The following is an 18,653-nucleotide window of genomic DNA, read 5'->3' as shown; positions in this document are numbered from 1 at the left end:
TTCATCTGCATTTGATTTTATGAAGAAACTGAAGCAGCTGATTTATCTACAACTCTAACAAGTTCTCCATCTTTGTCAGCACCACCACCGGCACCAAACTAGGCTAACCAGCTAGCAGGATCCCTCTGAAACAGCTTCTGGGAGAATGTGGGATGGTTTTCTGCCATTGCTACTTCTGACCTCAGAATCAAAGTCTACGAGTACTACCTGAGGCAAGACTGGTCTTGCAAGGAAACCCCAGCAACTGAAGTAAAATGAAATGAGGAACTAAGACACAGATGTGCACACTCTCCTAGGACATTCAGGCTTCATCAGTGGCTGGACTCAGAGGCAGAGCTGGTTTTATTAATCAAGAGGATTAATTCCCTGTTTTTTATTTGCATATAGTAAAATTCACTCTTTCTGGTATACAGTTCTATGAGTTTTGACAAATGCATACAATCACATTACCAACACACAAATCAAGACATAAAACAGTTCCATTACCCCCAAATCTCTCTCACGCTGCCCCTCAGCAGTCAGCCCCTCCTCTCAATCCCACCCAACTTCTGGGTGTTAAGGAATCATACACAACATAGCCTTTTGAGTCTGACTCTGACTTCCTTCACTTAGCATGATGCAGTTTGTGATCCATCTATGCTGATGTGTTCATCAGTAGTTTGTTCCTTTTTACTGCTGAGTAGTATTTCAATGTATGGATATACCACAGTTTGTTTTTTCATCCCCTAGCTGGAAGGACATCTGGGTTGTTTCCAGTTTCTGATGGTTATAAATAAAGTTACTACAAATATTAGTGTACAGATTCTAGTGTGAAAATAAGTTTTCATTTCACTTAGTTAAGTACCCGGGCGTGGGATTGCTGGGTCACATGAAACTGTATGTTTAACACTATACAAAACTGCCAATCTATCTTCCAAAGTGGCTGTTCCATTTTACATTTTCACCAACAATGAATGTATGAGAATCACAACTGCTCTGCAACCTCACTCACTTAGTACTGCCCATTTTTTTCTTCTTATTTTAGCTATTTTAATGGGTGTGGAGATATTGTGATTTTAAAATAATGAATCTTCAAGAGCAATCACATTTCAGAGTTCCATATGTCGTACCTTTAAGTCAGTAGCATATTATTATCTTCCTTTTGGAGATAAGGCAACAAGCCCAGACAATTAAGTAAATTCACACATTTACAACATGCAGAAGAAGATATTCTGGTTAAAGAAGAAATGTTCCGGGGCTTCCCTGGTAGCACAGTGGTTAAGAATCCACCTGCCAATGCAGGGGACACAGGTTCCCCTGGTCCAGGAAGATCCCACATGCTGTGGAACAACTAAGCCCATGAGCCACAACTACTGAACCAGTGCTCTAGAACCCACGAGCCACAACTACTGAGCCCACGTGCCACAACTACTGAAGCCCGTGCACCTAGAGCCCATGCTCTGCAACAGAAGCCACCACAATGAGAAACCTGCACACCACAACAAAGAATAGCCCCTGCTCGCTGCAACTACAGAAAGCCCACGCGCAGCAACGAAGACCCAATGCAGCCAAAATAAAAACAAAAACAAACAAAAAATGTTCCTTCTACAAGTTTGCAAGTATGTATTTAATACCTACAAATAATAATATATCAATAATAATAATCATAACAGAGTCCCATTTAACAATAGGAAATAACTCTCTGATGCATCATAACTTTCATTAGTTTAAAAATTCATAAACCATTGATAATTCAATCATATATATGTATATATAGTTGTATACATACTACACACACAGAGACACATTTTACTACAAAAGAAAGTTTGTCAAGCATATTGGAAGTTTAAATCTGATCACAAAAGGGGAAGTATTTACTATTTTAGAAAAAAGAAACTCAAAATTATACCAGCAATATTACATATTTGCATAATGATCCGGTTACAAATGTTAGCTATTCCAAGAAATATCTCCATTTTTCAAAAATGTATTGACTCTTTGTTTTGTTACTGTTTGTACTTTAAGAAAACTAAAGATATGGTTTTGAATTTTTAACATGTCTTATTTTTTACCACTTTGTTGTAATATTTACATGTCCTCTTCTGCTCAGGATCATTTTATGCGTTCCTTATTTATTCCCATAAATAGAACAGGAAATTAAATGTGTTCCATGAAAAATAGTTGTTTCACTCATTCAAAAAATATTTATTGGATTCCTGTTGGGGGGAGGGGAAGAGAAGGGTGATGTTTTTATTGTAGATAGGGGCCCCCAGTGGGGTCTCATTAATGAAGTGACATATGAGCAAAGACTTAAGAGAAGTGAGAGAGTAAGCCTTGTGAAGACCTGGAGGGAAAGGATTCCAGGAAGAGGGTCTAGCAGGTGCAAAGGCCCTAAGGGGAGTGCGTGTTTTACAAGGCTGAAAAGATCCGTGTGGCTGGAGCACAGCAAGGTGAGCAGGAGGACACTCAAAGGGGGTGAAATCAGCGAAAGGAAGCCAGATCATTCAAAGACATTGATCAAACCTGGTTCTCGGTTAAATGAGAAGCCAATGGAGCACTTTTAAGCAGCAGAGTTACATAGTCTGACCTAAGTTTTAAAGGAAACTTCGCTATTTGGAGAAACGACTGTAGCAAGGCAAGAGTGAAACAGAGAAAGCAATTAACAGGCTTGGGCAATGCTGGTTAACAGTTGACACTGGGGAAAGTGGTCAATTCGGTACATATTTTGAATGTAGAGGCTGATGGATTGCGTGTATAGTGTAAGAAAAGGAAATGACTTCGAAGCTGAAAACTAGCATCGGAAAGGTTAAAGAAACAAAATCGTTTAGTCTGAAAAATAATGAATAGTTTCATTTCGACAAGGATTTTTAAGAACCTGAAACACAGTAACTGTATTGACTACCTGACATCCAACTTTTGAGAGTCAGGAGTGAAGACAGGAAACTGAGACTGCCATTTCCAATAAGTAGCTTTTGGAACACTTGCTGCCATCAGTCGCTGAGGGAGAGTCATTGAGAATTCTGAATAAAGATCAAAATCAGAATACCATTCTTTCTATTCTGCCCTTAATGACTTTTATGTAATATATTCCATATCAGCTATTGTAGCTGAGTTTGACAGGAATTATCCAGATGAATGGATTAAATAACGGATAAACAAAATGACTGAAATGTAAATAGATGAAGATTAACGCAATGGAGAGCATGAACCAACATGCAGGAAGAGATAAGACTCAAAATAGTAAATTATAATTTCAAAAGTTTCATATACTGCATCAATTGTCTAGAATAATAAAAATCTGGAAGACCTGGGGTTTAGCATACAAATTTTTTTCATTCCTCTCAGAAAGTTAAGGATACTGTCAAGATGAAAACCACTTGTTATAAAGATAACCTAATGTTTCAAGACTGAGAATAATACTTTTAAAGAAATTCAAGATAGTTTTGAAAGAACAGAGAGATTGAAATTATAAATAGCACTGCATAACTTTCCCCTAGATTTCAGGGTCTCTACCATCTAAGATTCAAGAGTGAGAGAAGCAGTCAATGCCATTCTAACTAACTTGTTTCTCAGGACACCCCCAGAGATAGGGGTCACTGAAAAAGCCAACTGTCCTTTAGGTTTGTTCTCATTACCTTATACAATGTTTCTACACCTTAAGTGTTTAATAAATGCTTACTGAATGAATGAATGAACGAATGAATGAAACTTTCTACCACCATTACCCAAGGAAATCCTTAGGATGGGGATTAATACATTGTCACAGTAGGAAGGTAAACACAATTCCATTTTTATAATACTTCTTTTCCCAAGGCAGATCCAGTGTACTTCCCTAGTTATGATTCTGGGGGTTTGTGAAGATGACTTGGTGTTATGATCCTGATCCTGAAAACTATAGCATGAAAAGAAACAGACAGAAAAAGAGTAGAGACTATTTTGACATTTCCTAAGAAAGCTAAAGCGCTTCAACATTTAGTAATGCTAGTGACTAGAGTCCCACTGGTAATATATGTTCTTCTCCCCACACCACATAAGAGGACAGACCAACCTTACCAAGCACCTTGGAAATCTTAAAGTTCTCCCGTGGAATTAATTACAGGCTACATGATGGCCCTCTCAACCTGGAGGATTCATCAGAGGTTGCATAAGGGTTAAAAAAGCTCTCTAGTGTTTCCATAGATGGCCTTCAAGAAAGAGAAATAAAACGTTAAATCAAAAATCCGGGAACACAGTGATACACTAGTGAAAGAATTCATAAGCCGTTCTTCAATTCCAATTTATCGACATGCCATCCCTCCTACTCCTCGTGATTAGAGTGCAATGTTAATCATTCCCGTCTCCGGAGCTGAGGTAATCTAAGGACAAATGAGTGACCAAAAATATCCCATTAATAGGACTACTCAGCCACATCACAATATTTCTTCTGAGTTGAAAACCATAACTCTATTTAATAGCACAAAGCCCTACATTTATTTGCATCTTACAAGTGATCATTCAGGGCACTGAAGCAGCTGGCTAAACCATCGTGCCCTTATTTAATTTACCATTCTCCTCTCACATTAGCTCTGCTGCAGAAATAGGACTTCAGCTCCCTCTCAATAACTCCCTGACAACTTCGAACCAGAAAGAATAAATTTACTTTGTTGATTTCTGACTCCATGAAGAAAGAGAACCAGTAACTGTGATACAATTTAATTGATGCAAACCTACATTCTTCTCTTCCTTCTCTTTTTACAGCAAGATAAATGTTGACCAAAAGTGCACCAAGTGATTTTTCCTTTGTTTCAATACTCTTTTATTGTGTTTGTTTCAAGAGGAAGGGAATGTGTTTTAGAGACAGACACCCTCAGATAAAACACTGCCTTTTCGATAAGAGTTGTCGAATGTTGACTGAGAACAACATTAAGAAAAATCTGAATATAAATGATATAAAAACTTTGAGACTATATGTGTACAGACCTAATATGCCTAGGAAGATGGTTCACTTGCACCAATTCGGGTTCCTTTTCCTGAGAAAGGACAACAGAGCTTCAGATCAGGAAGCTCCCCTAAGTCAGCACAAGGTTTGGTTTTGTTTCTGTTTTGGGACAGGGGAGCTTGATGATGTAAGCCTCTCCAGGAAATTCCTATACAAGTGCCAGTGCAGGCTAGACCCGCACTGTCCAATAGAAATAAAATGCCAGCCATGTGTGTAATTTAAAATTTTCTAGTTGCTGCATTAGAAAAGTAAAAACAGGCCAAATTAATTTAAATAATATATTTTAACCCAATGTATCCAAAATATTGTCATTTTTAGATGTATTCCATATATAAAAATTATTAATGAGATATTTTCCATTCTTTTTTTTTTCATACTAAGCCTTTGAAATTCAGAGAGTATTTAAATCTTGCAAGCACATCTGAACTTGGACTGCCCATATGTCACGTGTTCAACAGCCCGGTGGGGCAAGTGGCTCTAATACTGGAGAGCACAAGTCCAAGGCAGGTCCTAGAGAGAATCTGTGGGATGGATTAATGGGCAGTCAGTGAGCTGTGGGGTGGCAAAGTCTCTCTGCTACAGGGTGGTTAGAAGAAAAAGAATTAGAGGGGCTTATAAAGTCCTTGGGCTGGAAGCACCTAAGACTTCTGTTAAGTTCTTATAATAATCAGAACTTAACTCTCCTCTAATAATTACAGCCCCAGGTATTTCACTTATTACCTCAATATGCCAAGAGCTCTGTAAGCTAATTATTTTGTCACATTCATAAAAAATACTAATTTACTGGTTGTCTTACTACTCTGAGCATCTTACTTTCTTGACATATTGTATTCTCTGCAACCCCTGTTCTTGGTTGCTCTACCCAGTTGATGAAATTCAAGTTTAAACTCCAGTCAGAACTCCAGCTCTCATCCTGAAATCTAATCATAAGCTATATCTCAAGATATTTTCTAAAATAACTCTTCCACTTACTGAAAACCTATGTACCAAATATTCTGCTATACACTATGAGCATTATCTCCAAAGCACCGACTGGAGGCATTATTAGCATCATTACAGGAGAGTAAACTGATGCTAGAAGAGGATCATAATCTGCACAAGGTCACAGGAGTAGTTCTGTCCAGCCCTCACCTCTATGACTTTCCACAGCCCTTCTTCACCTTGGTTTAATCATAACAGCCAATGTCCTTTTGTTTCTAAATGGCCCACCTGAATGTAAGCATCTTTGCATAGGCTGAATTCTGAACACCAAGTCCTATTTTATTCCTATGGGAACAGTAACCAGCAAGAAAATGAGAACCATCTGTCACTACTTGAGCTTGCAAGAAGCAGAGGGAAGACTTTCTTCATCCAAAGTCCAAGATAAAGAAATTCACCGAGTACCACCCACATTATACAATCCTCCCACCCAGGTGTCCATTTACATGCCCAACAGTCATTTGAATTGTAAATTAGAGGTCACCCCTGATAATAAAGCCCTTCTCTTCCATTCTTGGGGCACTCTGGTCCCCAAAGTCATTAGTGCAAACTTGTTTCAATTGGTTTTGATTCTGTCTGCACACAGATTTCTCTGTAGGGACTGCTACTATTCCAAGCTTTTGCTCCCCTTGCAAAGACTGTTGCTAAGGAGAAGAGAGTTCTCCTTTGTAATTACTGCCTGAAATGCTTCCGGAACTTCTACCAGTTCTTTCCTTAGCATCAAGGCCCCTCCCTTCCTGCTCAAAACCGTAACCTAGATTTTTGTACCCCTGAGCAAGGCTTCCATTTGCAGTCATAAACGTTTGATGCCCTCTGCCAGGACTGCAAATTCAGTGACATGAGGAGCCTCCAAGCCTTGAGGAACCCTCCCTGGATAAAGAGAAGCAGTTTAGATGTTTTCCAGCCAGAGTCAAAAAGCCAAGAACTCCCTCCTTCACCACAGCACTCCATTTCATCTGATTCTGGGAAGGCAGCCACGCAAGTCGTCGTGTCAGTATGAAAATGGTTTTCTGCATCAGAAAAATTTTCAGGCTAACTTTACCTCCAAAAATCTCCTTTTTTCCCCAAAGCAGTCAATCCCTCCCCCAGGCATAGCTTTGCCCCCCCAGCCAAGCAAGGTGGATCCTAGAGCAAGTTGTCCAAAACCTGGCTCCCCAAAGGGTGCCCAGTGACCAGCAGCAGCATCAGCACCATCTGGAAGCTTGCTAGAAATGCAGAATCTGCATTTAACACGATCGCAGGTGATTCACACCCACATTGAAGTGTGAGAAGTCAGTCCAAGACACAGCTGAAAAGAAGCTGACGATTTCATTAAAAAATGGACAGTTGATGGAAACTGGAATGTTTCATTTAATTCTCATTATGCTAGGAATTGTTAGGTTTTGTTTTTAAGTCTGTTTTTCTAACCTAAATCTGAGCTGAAAATAAAATAGTTTCCAGAGAAAAACCAGCTTTCTTAATATGACCCTAGAATCAGGCCATCTCTTTACTGACCGAAGTGAAAGTTGACACTCTGTGACACTGTATGTGCAGAGACACACTAACCACTAAGAGATTTTTGTAAAGGAGCTTGAGGACAATGCACGAAATAACTGCCCAGCAAGCAAAGGTGTTCTCCTGATGAACAAGCCCCACAAATGTCCCTTCTATGATCACTGCCAATCCCACTGGGATGACTTACAAGGGAGACAGGTTTTTTAAATAACTGCATCAATCCTTAAATGAAGTAAGGAAATGAGAAAACTATGTTGATTTTAAAGCTATATGAAACTGTGTTTTACAGAAAAGCGTAGCTAAAATTTCCTGAATTCAGCGGTTTTGTGCAGAGGTACATTTGTAAAATATAAACATTTTAATAACAATGCCTATAGAGCTGGCCCTCCATATCTGTGGGTTCTGCATCGGTGGAATCAACCAAGAGCAGATCAAAACTATATATTTTTTTTAATTCCAGAAAGTTCCAAAGAGCAAAACTTGGATTTGTTGTGCATTGGCAACCATATACGTAGCATTTACATTGCATTAAGTATTATAAGTAATCTAGAGATGATTTAAAGTATACAGGAGAGTGTGCATAGGTTACATGCAAACATTATGCCATTCTACATAAGGGACTTGAGCATCTGTGGATTTGGGTACCCTCCTTCTCCGCCCAAGCGCTTGAGAGAGGGTGAGGCTGGCAGAGCAGGAAAGCCATCAGCAGTGCCTTTGTCTAATGATGCTCCAACATCAGACACATCAGATTATCATAACTCGCAGCTGCCACAGTCCATGATGCAGGCAGCCAACTGAGCAAACTTCCCCTGAGAAGAGAATGAGGAATTTGGTTGCATGAATCGTTTTGCTACAAATAAGACATCCAAAAAAAACTCAGCCACAATACACTGAAGGATGAAAGTCAGCAAAGCAGCTCAAATGCACATGTTACAGCGAAACCATGAATGCCCGTCGGGTGCGCCCGTGACTGCAGATCACACAGTCACCGTGTGCCGGGCCAGGGTGAGGGGAAGGGCGAGGGAGCCAGAGAAAGGCAGTGATTCGGGAAAAGGGCACAGCAGCCTGAGGTGCCAGACTGAAGTGATGGGAAGAGCTAAGGCCAAATGGTCCTGAGAAGGAAGGAGAGGAGGCAAAGACCCCCGTCATGAACAGGAGCTATGAAGTAGGCTCCTTAGAGCCAAGAAAAATCAAGAGCTGTGGACGCAGGCTGGAATGTAGAACCAACTCCGGGTGAGCTGCTTGGGCTGGAAACATACACTGTGGTCCTGATGGAGCATGTTCCGCTGGTCCTCCTGTCAAGAAACCCTAGACCTCTTGACCTCTGAACTCTGGTTTGACAGCATCATCTTCCTTCTACTCTGCACCTCCACCTTCACCCCCAGTCTGTCCTCTACCCAGAAGGCAGGGCTTTCCTTTATAAGACAAGAATCTGATCGTGTCACTCCTCTGCTCAGAATCCTCCAGTAGATTCCTGATATGCTCCGCATCCGCTCCCCAGCCCTTACCCCAGCCCCTGGGTACTCTGTGGCCCTCCTGTCCTACCTCTCCTCTCGTTGACGGTTCCGCTCCATCCATCCAGCCTCCTTGTCCTTCACAAAACCCCATGCAGGTTCCTGTCCAGGGCCTTTGCCCTGCTGTTCCCTTCATCTTGGATATTTAAATGACCTCTTACTTCATTCAGGTCTCTGCTCAAATGTCACCTCTTCAGAAAGGTCTTCTCTACTAATCTATCTGCAACGGCAGCCTCAGTTCTGTCACTCTTCATCCCCTTGCCCTCGGCACTTGCTCATCTCATACTTTACCACAGCTCTCTACTGCAAGTGCTTGGGATTCTTTGCCTAAAAGCCTTCTCTGGCCCAAAGGCTGTGTTCATCCTTGCAGGAGGGGCAGCCCTCAACCAAAGGCAGGTGGGAGTTAGTGGATAAATAGCCCAGCTCCACATCCTTCCATGGGACACTTCTGAGGCCTGTTCTACACTCCCTCCAAAGGTCCCCACGGGGACTGCACCCAGGATGCCTGCAGGGGCACCTCCTCGATAACACACCCTTTACTGCCTTCCTTCATTTCTTTGTCTCACTTCTCTCCTCTCCCGCTGGTATTTCGTGGGATCACCTCCCGGATAAACCACTCCCATTCAAATCTTTTGTCACAGAATCTGCTTTGGAGGGAACTCAGATTAAGGCACCACCCGTCCCCTCCTCCTAGCACAGTGACCAGTACATTGTAGGTGACTAATGAATATTTGTTGAATGAATAAATGAATGAACTGCCATAGTTAACCTTCACCTTGGCAATGCTGCTGATCAGGAAGCATGTTGTGTCTCATCTGGAAACTTGTTTTACATACAGATGATTAGCCCTTGTTTCAGCTTTCTAGCTGAGAAGGGCCTGGGATGCACAGAGCTTCCTTTTGAGCAACAGTGCTACTTAGGACAGCTACTGTTGACATCCCAGAACGGTCTTCTATCTGGTAATACGTTCCTTCCTTCAAGTCAAGTTGGGGATAAACACCCCAACTCTTTTTTTTTTTTTTTAATCTTATTGAAGTATAGTTGATTTACAATGTTGTGTTAATTTCCTCTGTACAGCAAAGTGACTCAGTTATACGTATACATATTTGTGTGTGTGTGTGTGTATATATGTATATATCCTTTTTTGTATTCTTTTCCATTACGGTTCATCACAGGATATTGAATTTAGTTCCCTGTGCTATACACATATAATAGTTCATCCATCCTATATATAATAGTTTGCCTCTGCTAACCCCAAACCCCCAATCATTCCCTCCCCTACCCCTCCTCCCCCTTGGCAACCACAAGTATGTTCTCTATTAGATATCCCAACTCTTGAATCCTAAACTGTGGCATTTAAAGAACAAGCATGGGAGTACCCTTAAAAGTCACCCTCAAATGCTTCCCTTGCTCCTCTGGCTTCCCCTGGAAGCTCTGAAGTCAAGAACTGGGGCCAGCTCCTAGGATCAGGACCAGCCTATATCATTTGCAGGGCTCACAGCCAAAGGAAGGCATGGGTCCCCTTGTTGTTAAGGTTTTCAAGACAGTGACAGCAGAACATTAAACCAAATGTCCAGGCCCCTGCGTAACTGCACAGGTCACATGGTCATGAGCTGGCTTTGCCAAGAACTCAACAAGAAGAAAGTACCAGGGACCCCATAAGACAGCTCCCTGGGCACTGATTATTCTCGCAGAAAAGAGAAACAGCAGTGTTCTGTTTTATTTTAGGTTAAGCTACCACAGGACTACACAGCTCGTAACAGCAAAGAGGCCTGTGGACAGCTCTGCAGAGCACCCCGGCTCACATCACCTCCAGGCTTCCCGAACACCCTCAGAAATCAATCATGGTGCACAGCTCCCCGCGGCCAGCTCAGTAGTTCCAGCTGCTGACAACTCTGAGGCTGCCATGACTCTGTTGAGCCCCACAGTTTAAACACACAATTACGTAACTGAAAGAGATAGAGAACCTGCTTTTAGATGCCAGAGGATGCAAAAGGTCTCAGGATCTATTTCAGGAAAATCCATTTGGGTCCATGGCTCAGGGGGTTGGTGGGGGCAAAGCTGAAAGGTCAGAAGGGTTTGGCAGAAAAATGAAAGGGGAAGAAAATGGCCCACTGGTATCATACCCAAGCTTCAGGGACATGTATATTTGGGGGAACATACAGACCAAGGTGATACCAAGACACAGCTGTGACTACAGCAGACCCTTAGAAATAAGTCCAAGATGGGAAAAATGGTTTAACGCCACCTGTGCCTGTGGGATGTTTAGCACATTTTGGGGGGAGGAGAAGCAGTCTGCTGATGGGTATGTAGATCCCCAAGAAAAGGACCCAGGATATGCTTCCCAACGCAACTGACCACAGAGCCTTTGAGCAGCCAGGCAACTAACTGGTAAGGCTAGGTAGGAGAAATGGTGACTTCCAGTGTTTAAAATCCAATTAACTACAAACCCTACTTCCTGATATGCCAGGTGATTTGTTTTACTACACAGAATCCTTTCTAAAGTTTCTGCTTCTTTTCAATTCTGCTAATAAAATGCAAATGAAATGACTGTCTCTTTTTGAAATGTTAGCATTTAGCAGAATTTGATTTCATGAACAATTACTCTGCTAAATTAACCTCTGGAGGGTATAAGATACTGTACCTGACCTCATCTTGGGGACTTCGGGAACCGTCCAAAATTACTTTGAGGTGTATCCAGGAGCAGGGGGTTAGTAGTCAGACATCTCTGGATTGAAATCCTGCTTCTGTTCTGTATGGGTTGTGTAACTTTGGGCATTCACTCACCTCCGTGGGCTTTTATGCTACAAGGAGAGAATGCCCACCTCTCAGGGGTGTTGTCAGGGAGAAGTCAGAGAATGGTCAATGTTCTCAAATACATGTTCAAACCAAACTCTTGCTGTCTCCCAGAAACCTGTGTCTCACCTGCAACCTCCGTACTCAGGTCCATGTCCTTGTGGCTATTTTTGATTTCTCTTTTACAACTAATACCTAGTCTGTCACAAATCCTGACGGCTCATCATTCAAAATATCCCAAGTCTGATCACTCCTCGCCTACCTCAGCCCACCCCAGTCTGGTTCCAGGTGCTCTCCACTCCCACCTGGACTTCTGCCAATTCCCCCCTGACCCCGGCTCCCATGCTCCTGCCTCTGTCCCCTTTCAACTTATTCTCAGCACAGTGCCAGAGGAGTCTTATAAAGCAAAGACCCACTCGGAATAACAAAGTCCTTATTTGGTTCTAAAGCAGTGGCTCTCAACCTGGTATGACTCTGCACCTCTGCGGACACCTGGCAACATCTGGAGACATTTTTAGTTGTCACAACTTGGGAGGCAGGGGTGGTGGGGATGCTACGGGCACCTAGTGGGTTGAGTTCAGGGATGCTGTTAAATATCCTACAATGCACAGGACAGCCCACCAAGGCAAAGACGGATCCAGCCCAAAATGTAAGTAGTGCCGGAGGGAGAAACCCTCTCTTAAAGGACTGAAGGACTCGGAAGCCCTCGACCTTGACCTCCGACTTCATCTGGTCCTCTTCCCCACCCTCTGTACTGCAGAATGGCATTCTTGTGATTTCTCACACACAAGGAGCCACTCCCAAACAGAGCCATTGTTCTTTCTGCCTAGAGTGTTCTTCCCATAGGGCTCATTACTTCACCGCTTTTGGGCCTCTGCTAATCACCCTATTTTACTTTATTTATTTATTGTTTTTTCGTTTTTTATTTAACATCTTTATTGGAGTATAATTGCTTTAAAAAGGTGTGTTGGTTTCTGCTTTATAACAAAGTGAATCAGCTATACATATACATATATCCCCATATCTCCTCCCTTGTGCGTCTCCCTCCCGCCCTCCCTATCCCACCCCTCTAGGTGGTCACAAAGCACTGAGCTGATCTCCCTGTGCTATGCGGCTGCTTTCCACTAGCTACATGTTTTACATTTGGTAGTATATATAAGTCCATGCCACTCTCTCACTTCGTCCCAGCTTACCCTTCCCCCTCCCCTTGTCCTCAAGTCCATTCTCTACACTTGAGTCTTTATACTTGTCATGCCCCTAGGTTCTTCATAACCATTTTTTTTTTTAGATTCCATATATATGTGTTAGCATACAGTATTTGTTTTTCTCCTTCTGACTTCACTTTGTATGACAGACTCTAGGTCCCTCCACCTCACTACAAATAACACAATTTCATTTCTTTTTATGACTGAGTAATATTCCATTGTATATATGTGCCACATCTTCTTTATCCATTCGTCTGTCAAAGGACACTTAGGTTGCTTCCATGTCCTGGCTACTGTAAACAGAGCTGCAATGAACATTGTGGTTCATGACTCTTTTGGAATTATGGTTTGCTCAGGGTATATGCCCAGTAGTGGGGTTCCTGCATCTTATAGTTCTATTTTCAGTTTTTTAAGGAACCTACATACTGTTCTCCATAGTGGCTCTATCAATTTACATTCCCACCAACAGTGCAAGAGGGTTCCCTTTCCTCCACACCCTCTCCAGCATTTATTGTTTCTAGAATTTTTGACGATGGCCATTCTGACTGGTGTGAGGGGATACCTCATTGTAGTTTTGAGTTGCATTTCTCTAATGATTAGTGATGTTGAGCATCCTTTCATGTGTTTGTTGGCAATCTGTATATCTTCTTTAGAGAAATGTCTATTTAGGTCTTCTGCCCATTTTTGGATTGCGTTGTTTGTTTTTTTGATATTGAGCTGCATGAGCTCCTTGTAAATTTTGGAGATTAATCCTTTGTCAGTTGCTTCATTTCCAAATATTTTCTGCCATTCTGAGGGTTGTCTTTTCGTATTGTTTATGGTTTCCTTTGCTGTGCAAAAGCTTTTAAGTTTCGTTAGGTTCCATTTGTTTATTTTTGTTTTTATTTCCATTTCTCTAGGAGGTGAGTGAAAAACAATCTTGCTGTGATTTATGTCATAGAGTGTTCTGCCTATTTTTTCCTCTAAGAGTTTGATAGTGTCTGGCCTTACATTTAGGTCTTTAATCCATTTTGAGTTTATTTTTGTGTATGGTGTTAGCGAGTGTTCTAATTTCATTCTTTTACATGTAGCTGTCCAGTTTTCCCAGCACCACTTATTCAAGAGGCTGTCTCTTCTCCATTGTATATTCTTGCCTCCTTTATCAAAAATAAGGTGGCCATATGTACGTGGGTTTATCTCTGGGCTTTCTATCCTGTTCCATTGATCTATATTTCTGTTTCTGTGCCAGTACCAGACTGTCTTGATTACTGTAGCTTTGTAGAAGAGTCTGAAGTCTGGGAGCCTGATTCCTCCAGCTCCATTTTTCTTTCTCAAGATTGCTTTGGCTATTCGGAGTCCTCTGTGTTTCCATACAAATTGTGAAATTTTTTGTTCTAGTTCTGTGAAAAATGCCATTGGTAGTTTGATAGGCATTGCATTGAATCTGTAGATTGCTTTGGGTAGTAGAGTCATTTTTACAATGTTGATTCTTCCAATCCAAGAACATTGTTTTTCTCTCCATCTGTTTGTATCATCTTTAATTTCTTTCATCAGTGTCTTATACATTTCTGCATACAGGTCTTTTGTCTCCTTAGGTAGGTTTATTCCTAGGTATTTTATTTTTTGTGTTGCAATGGTAAATGGGAGTGTTTCCTTAATTTCTCTTTCAGATTTTTCATCATTACTGTATAGGAATGCAAGAGATTTCTGTGCATTAATTTTGTATCTTGCAACTTTACCAAATTCATTGATTAGCTCTAGTAGTTTTCTGGTAGAGTCTTTAGGATTCTCTATGTATAGTATCATGTCATCTGCAAACAGTGACAGCTTTATTTCTTCTTTTCCGATTTGGATTCCTTTTATTTCTTTTTCTTCTCTGATTGCTGTGGCTAAAACTTCCAAAAATATGTTGAATTACAGTGGTGAGAGTGGGCAACTTTGTCTTCTTCCTGATCTTAGTGGAAATGGTTTCAGGTTTTCACCATTGAAAATGAGGTTTTCTGTGGGTTTGTCATATACGGCCTTTATTATGTTGATGTAAGTTCCCTCTATGCCTACTTTCTGGAGAGTTTTTTATCATAAATGGGTGTTGAATTTTGTTGAAAGCTTTTTCTGCATCTATTGAGATGATCATATGGTTTTTATCCTTCAGTTTGCTAATATGGTGTATTACATTGACTGATTTGCATACACTTAAGAATCCTTGCATTCCTGGGATAAACCTCACTTGATCATGGTGTATGATCCTTTTAATGTACTGTTGGATTCTGTTTGCTAGTATTTTGTTGAGGATTTTTGCATCTATGTTCATCAGTGATATTGGCCTGTAGTTTTCTTTCTTTGTGACATCTTTGTCTGGTTTTGGTATCAGGGGGATGGTGGTCTCATAGAATGAGTTTGGGAGTGTTCCTCCATCTGCTATATTTTGGAAGAGTTTGAGAAGGATAGGTGTTAGCTCTTCTAAATGTTTGATAGAATTCGCCTGTGAAGCCATTTATTCTTGGGCTTTTGTTTGTTGGAGGATTTTTAATCACAGTCTCAATTTCAGTGTTTGTGACTGGTCTGTTTATATTTTCTATTTCTCCCTGGTTCAGTCTCAGAAGGTTGTGCTTTTCTAAGAATTTGTCCATTTCTTCCAGGTTGTCCATTTTTTTTTTTTTTTTTTTTTATCTGTAATAACTGCCAGTTTTATTCCTCTGGCTAAGAGATCCAGAGGTAATTTGAGGTTTACATTTTTTTAAATAGTTCTTTCATCAAGAATTTAGGTGCCCCCATTGCCCTTATAAGCTGGTTGCAAATTATTTGATTGACTCTTAATTATAAAAAAAATTTAATTCTTTTTGTATGTGTGACGTGTTCATTAAAAAATACATATAAGCAAAAAGAAAAAAAACTCACACCACACAGAAATAAGCACAGTTAAATTTTTGATATATATATGTATGTATACACACGCACACGCACACACACAATTTGAGATTTTCTCCTACATATGTGAGCTGATACTAAATATGCTGCTTTGTAACCTGTTATGTTTTACTTTACAATATGGAATGAACATATTTTCATGCATATGTGTGAAACTTCCCAATTGAAAAACAGACCTGGAGAATGTGTCAAAATACAAAATCCAGATGCTGGTAGTAAGGACACTACCTAAAACAAAACTCCACCAGATGATTAAAAATAAAACAAAAGTCAAAGATACATCAGAAAATGCTAACAGAAAGAAAGCAGGGGCCAGATTTTAATATCAGGCAGAAAAAAAAAAAAAGAATTCAAGGCCTAAAGCACACAGGATAAGGATGGCTGCGTGAATGTCTTTGTTTCCAATGCATCATCACAAACTTGTTTCTTACTCTTCTTATCTCTTCCCTAAGCCTTTCCAACTCATCTACTCCTCTTATCATTTCTTCTGGGTCCAAATGCCTAACCGGAGTGTCCTCTTTATATCCCTGACCAGGCTGAGTCAGCCCTCCTCTAAGGTTTCCTTCTGCTTCCTGGCTTACACCTTCTTCAGAAGGTAGAGGATTTCTTTCTGCCTCCTGTGGTACAGCTTCCATAGGGCGGTCTTCCTCAGCCTTTGGCATGTTCTGTGCTTTTCCTTCATTTTCTTCACAAGACTTTCGCATGTTGAGTATTTTTCTCTTATTTCCTTCCTGAATAAATTAATCCTGCAGGGATCCAGGGGATTTTCCTCCCTCTTCCCTCACTTGATTTGGGTCGCTCCCAAAAGACCAAGAGTCCTGAAAGGATCCGGGGCACTTTTCTCCTCCAGCAATAGGGAGCTGCTACAGGGAAACAGGCCCTGGACTATAAGAACTTCTGCACACGTCGACTCCTGGTCATGTGAGGTTCGCGTCATCAATGAGCTCCAGGTTGTCCATTTTATTGGCATATAGTTGCTTGTAGTAATCTCTCATGATCCCTTGTATTTCTGCAGTGTCAGTTGTTACTTCTCCTTTTTCATTTCTAATTCTATTGAGTGTTCTCCCTTTTTTTCTTGATGAGTCTCACTAGTGGTTTATCAATTTTGTTTATCTTCTAAAATAACCAGCTTTTAGTTTTATTGATCTTTGCTATTGTTTCATTCATTTCTCTTTCATTTATTTCTGATCTGATCTTTATGATTTCTTTCCTTCTGCTACCTTTCGGGTTTTTTTGTCTTTCTTTCTCTAATTGCTTTAGGTGTAAGGTTAGGTTGTTTATTTGAGAAGTTTCTTGTTTCTTGAGGTAGGATTGTATTGCTATAAACCTCCTTCTTAGAACTGCTTTTGCTGCATCCCATAGGTTTTGGGTTGTCGTGTTTTCATTGTCACTTGTTTCTAGGTATTTTTTGATTTCCTCTTTGATTTCTTCAGTGATCTCTTGGTTATTAAGTAGTGCATTGTTTAGCCTGCATGTATTTGTATTTTTTACAGATTTTTTCCAGTAATTGATATCTAGCCTCATAGCGTTGTGATCAGAAAAGATACTTGATATGATTTCAATTTTCGTAAATTTACCAAGGCTTGATTTGTGACCCAAGATATCATCTATCCTGGGGAATGTTCCAAGAGCACTTGAGAAGAAAGTGTATTCTGTTGTTTTTGGAGGGAATGTCCTATAAATATCAATTAAGTCCATCTTGTTTAATGTATCATTTAAAGCTTGTGTTTCCTTATTTATTTTCATTTTGGATGATCTGTCCATTGGTGAAAGTGGGGTGTTCAAGTCCCCTACTATAATTGTGTTACTGTCGATTTCCCCTTTTAATATTAACAGCTAAATGGCTGTTAGCATTTGTCTTATGTATTGAGGTGCTCCTATGTTGGGTGCATAAATATTTACAATTGTTGTATCTTCTTCTTGGATTGATCCCTTGATCATTATGTAGTGTCCTTCTTTGTCTCTTGTAATGGTCTTTATTTTCAAGTCTATTTTTTCTGATATGAGAATTGCTACTCCAGCTTTCTTTTGATTTCCATTTGCATGGAATATCATTTTCCATCCCCTCACTTTCAGTCTGTATGTGTCCCTAGGTCTGAAGTGGGTCTCTTATAGACAGCATATATACAGGTCTTGTTTTTGTATCCATTCAGCCAGTCTATGTCTTTTGGTGGGAGCATTTAATCCATTTACATTTAAGGTAATTATCAATATGTATGTTCCTATTCCCATTTTCTTAATTGTTTTGGGTTTGTTATTGTAGATCTTGTCCTTTTCTTGTGCTTCCTGTCTACAGAAGTTCCTTTAGCATTTGTTTTACAGCTGGGTTGGTGGTGCTGAATTCTCTTAGCTTTTGCTTGTCTATAAAGGTTTTAATTTCTCTGTCGATCTCAATGAGATCCTTGCTGGGTAGAGTAATCTTGGTTGTAGGTTTTTCCCTTGGCTCACTTTAAATAAGTCCAGCCATTCCCTCCTGACTTGCAGAGTTTCTGCTGAAAGATCTGCTGTTAACCTTATGGGGATTCCCTTATATGTTATTTGTTGTTTTTCCCTAGCTGCTTTTAATATTTTTTGTTTGTATTTAATTTTTGATACTTTAATTAATATTTTTTGGTGTGTTTCTCCTTGGATTTATCCTGTATGGGACTCTCTGTGCTTCCTGGACTTGACTGACTATTTCCTTTCCCATATTAGGGAAGTTTTCAACTATAACCTCTTTAAATATTTTCTCAGTCCCTTTGTTTTTCGCTTCTTCTTCTGGGACCCGTATAATTCGAATGTTGGTGCATTTAATGTTGTCCC

General features: G+C 40.5%; 2 protein-coding genes across 11 annotated transcripts in view; both read right to left on the bottom strand.

Annotated features, from left to right (window-relative positions):
• Positions 1 to 18,653, bottom strand: part of PLCB4 (phospholipase C beta 4) — a 415,724-nt gene that overhangs the window by 270,493 nt on the left and 126,578 nt on the right. The window lies entirely within an intron of this gene.
• Positions 16,144 to 16,776, bottom strand: LOC132348999 (transcription elongation factor A protein-like 8). Its single transcript, XM_059897069.1, has one exon. The coding sequence runs from the start codon at positions 16,553 to 16,555 to the stop codon at positions 16,202 to 16,204; it is 354 nt and encodes a 117-aa protein (XP_059753052.1). The 5' UTR covers positions 16,556 to 16,776; the 3' UTR covers positions 16,144 to 16,201.

Source organism: Balaenoptera ricei, chromosome 15 (assembly GCF_028023285.1).
Source record: "Balaenoptera ricei isolate mBalRic1 chromosome 15, mBalRic1.hap2, whole genome shotgun sequence".
Classification (NCBI taxonomy): Eukaryota; Metazoa; Chordata; class Mammalia; order Artiodactyla; family Balaenopteridae; genus Balaenoptera; species Balaenoptera ricei.
Note: the sequence above shows the minus strand (reverse complement) of the source record. Positions and strands in the feature narration are given on the sequence as shown.